This window comes from Crocodylus porosus, unplaced genomic scaffold, assembly GCF_001723895.1.
Source record: "Crocodylus porosus isolate Cpor-Errol unplaced genomic scaffold, CroPor_comp1, whole genome shotgun sequence".
Taxonomy (NCBI): Eukaryota; Metazoa; Chordata; order Crocodylia; family Crocodylidae; genus Crocodylus; species Crocodylus porosus.
The window spans coordinates 2415589-2419263 of NW_017728915.1; the positions used below are offsets into that span (position 1 = coordinate 2415589).

General features: G+C 48.1%; 1 protein-coding gene across 1 annotated transcript in view; it reads left to right on the forward strand.

Moving 5' to 3' along the window:
- CENPT (centromere protein T) overlaps window positions 1-3110 on the forward strand; it is a 47442-nt gene extending 44332 nt beyond the window's left edge. The window contains exons 15-16 of the mRNA XM_019535528.1: window positions 429-533; window positions 2633-3110. Coding sequence (XP_019391073.1) covers window positions 429-533; window positions 2633-2756 — 229 coding nt within the window. The 3' untranslated portion in view covers window positions 2757-3110. The remainder of the gene's footprint in view (window positions 1-428; window positions 534-2632) is intronic.
- The last annotated feature ends 565 nt before the right edge of the window (window positions 3111-3675 follow it).

Below are 3675 nucleotides of genomic sequence, written 5' to 3' on the forward strand. Positions count from 1 at the left end.
TTTTCCCTTGCAGGTTGGCAGAGGTCCTGCCAGCTTGGGGGCCCCCTTGTTCCCCTACACACTCACACGCTGCCCCTCACACTGGGGGTGGGATCAGTGGGTTAGGAGTGAAGAGCACAGGCAGGGCCAGGTGGCTGTTTTCTACTTAAACTATTTACTGGGTCAGGACTGGCAACTGATGTTTACAAATGGGTCCTGGTACAAAAAAGGTTGAGAACCACTGGTCTATCCTATACCAGCTGCCACGTTACGAAGCCTTCCTTCTGCAGTGGGAATAGGGAACTTTATCTCTGTGTCCCTGGAAGGCAGTGACCTGAAGTACAAGCATGTGCAGTGTGTGGAGAGATGGTTGAATGGGAGACTGGAGAGATGGTTATATGGGGAAACTCCCTCTGCCCTTTAACTTTCCCTTTCTCTCCTTTCCATAGTTCAGAGCAGTACTTCAAGCAGCTGAGTAATGACTTGGAAGTTTACACCAAGCATGCTGGAAGGAAGACAGTGGAGACAGCTGACCTGGAACTCCTCATGAGAAGGTAGAGTGGCATAGAGCAAATTCCAGTAGTTACGTGATGTGGAAGCCCAAGTAGTGTTCTCATCTGAACATTTTCAAAGCCTCTTCTGCTTCTGGGCTCCTGAAAGTTGGGTAGGTCTAAGGCCACATCATTATTCCCCATTTCTTCCCCTGCTTCACCTTTTCCCACCCAGTCTGCTTGATGATGAGCACCATGCCCAATGCTTAGGCCACTCATGGGATTCTCCAAGTATGAGATCTTCTTCCAGATTACACACCTACTTCCCCTGTGTCCTGAGGAGCCTGAGCAATCTTGCTCCAGATTCCTGCCTGGCTGGCTTCCAGGTATGTTGGATATAGTGTGGGCAAGTTGAGTGTCCCTGGAATGACAAGATGTCAGTGGCCAACTCTGGAGATTCTGCATGTTTACATTTCAGGGCATGTTTTTGTGTCTTTGCCTCTTTGTGTGCTCAGCCTTAGTTCAAGAGCTCTTATTGGCTCATAATGGGTGGGGGTTGGGAGGATTGAAGTGATCAATAGAATCACTTCTTCCTTCCTAAGACCAGTGGGACATTGCTCTGGCCAGTCCTACCTAGTAAAAAAAACACATGGCCTCTTGGTCATGCCAGAGAGTGGATCAGAAAACACAAAATACTTCTGAGTAATAAATGACTTGTAGGAATTAGTTCGTGTTAGAAATCTTTGCTTGCTATTGTTGACTCTAAGGGCTAGTCTAAAAGGGAAATCCATTCCAGGATAAGGTAGATTTTACACTTGAAAGAAGATTACTAGAGGTACACAGCACCAATATATCGGTGACCTATTGGACTGGCACCGATTAAAAGCAAAATTCACATTATTGGCTTTGTTTGGCCAATGTAGCCAATAATGTCACTGATAAATACAATACATCTTCTGGCCAGGCCCCTGAATGCCATGTGCAGCTGCATGCACGCATGTGGCCAGGAATGCAGCCAGGCAGCATGGAGAGCAGTGCCCTGCAGGTAAGTCTGTAGAAGAGAAGGGGTGTGGGGGATGCAGATCAAGGCCCCCATGGTGAGGGAGGGAGTAGGGCTTGGGGCACGGCCCACCCAGAGGCCAAGGTGGGGAGCAGGATGGATCAGTGGGCAGTTCATCCAGGGGACGTGGGTGGGGGAGGGAAGGGGAGGCAGCTCCCTGCCACTGCATGCACCCCCAGGGGAGGCACATGCCCCCTAGATTTGTGCGCAGGGCAGAGGCGGGCTGCCCACTGTGGGCGTGGGGTTCTCTGCCCTGCTGCCTTTGTCCTGGAAGCCACGGGCTGGCTGTGTGCCTCCCTCAGCTGGAAAGGTAGGGGATGCAACTTGCTACTGCTACTGCTGCTCAATGGGCAGGGGATGCAGTGTGGCCAGCATGGGGCTCCCAGGGCAAAGGCAGCAGAGCAGAGAGCCCCAAGCCCACAGCAGGCAGCCCTCCTCCAACCTTACCCCACTTGGCTATTCTCCAGTTAGAAGCATCCCTGTGCTTAAAAATGGTGGTGGCAGCACTTGAACAAAAGCTCATTCCATGAGCTTTCATTCAAGTGTCCCTGCCACCACTTTTAAGCACCAGAATACCTGATCCTTTGGATGAGTCACTTGTAGCTCTGTCCTGCCCCAGCCCAACTCTCCACACTGCCTGGCTGTGCTCCTGTAAATTGGTTATTGGATCAGTATTGGCCAATTAGACACACTGAATAATCAGCTATCGGTATTGGCCAAGAAAATCTTTACTAGTACACCCCTAAAAAATACCTCTTCTGGAGTAGGTGCCCTAGCAGATGTCGTTTTCCTAGAATAAGAAGGTCTACCCAGGGAGCTATGCCATAATAACTATTCCATTCAATTTCCATGTAGACAGGTCCTGAAAATGTGCATTTCTGATGCATGCTTGTCTGCTTTACCTGTAAGGTGCAAGTACCCCCATGAAGGCAGCTGTGTGGATTTGTATTTCAGATATCAAGAGTAAAAAATGGCTTCCTTAAGCATTCCCCAAGCAATTCTGTGTACAGCATTCTGAGTCTGGGTGGGTGGAAACACTGCTTTCTTTACAGGAACCTTGCATATTTGTTTTACTTTCTCTCCCTCTCCTCTTCAATTGAAGACAAGGGCTGGTGACAGACAAGATGCCCCTCAACGTGCTGATAGAGCGCCACCTTCCTCTGGAATATAGGAAGCTACTGATCCCCATGGCCACAAGTGGAAATAAAGTGATCCCTTCCAAATGACGTGCACTGCCTGCAGTGTCACTCATATAGACAGAAACGTTGCAAACCAGGAGACTGACTTACACTGTTCAATAGTAACAGTTTGTTTGCCTCAGCATGGTGGTGTTAGTGCCATTCTAGGTTTGTAAAGGGTACTGACCAGCCACCTGAGGTTATTCTCTTTTAAGTTGACTCACAGAGGTCTGTAAAGTCACCGCACCAGTTTATTATTAGTCAAACTGGTCTCCTAAAAATGAACAGTGAAGACCTGCTGTTTTAAATAACTTCCTTTCCTGCATTTATGTTCCAGCACATCCCTGGAAAGCCATGTCTGTTAGTGTATAAATGTAAATAAACGGTGGTGCATGTTTTGTAGCGTGTACATGGTATTTGTTGCCACGATCATGTAGTCTCTGTATGTGTTCCATTCTGTTGGTGCACTGTACATAATTTTGCTAGCAATTTTTTTAGCTGTGCTGATGTTCTTCAGTGTAATGGCCTGCCTGCTGGAAGAAGAGGCAATGTTCTATACTGGAATCTGTGACCTGTACCTTAGTGCTTTGCTTGCCAACACGTCTGTATCTGCTTGAAGGAACTGAGCAATAATCACTGGCTCTGATTATGCCTCCACTGATTTCTCAGACACAATGAGAACCCTGCTTTATTTTGAATATGGAGCATAGAACACCTCACTGGGTTGCTGGCCTTGGATGTCCCCCATACACTTCTAGCTAGAGAGAAACTTCTTCCACTATCTGATCTCCCTAGCAGGGGGAAGAGGGCTGCTTCTAGGAGAGGATGGAGGTTATAGCACTGAGAGACTGGGAAAGGAAGATGCATTACACTGAAGGAAAGGAGTAAGGGCCCGATTCCAACCAGACAGCTGAACCAACATAATCTCTTGCAGCTAGAAGCAACATTTCATGGCAATTTAGAACGC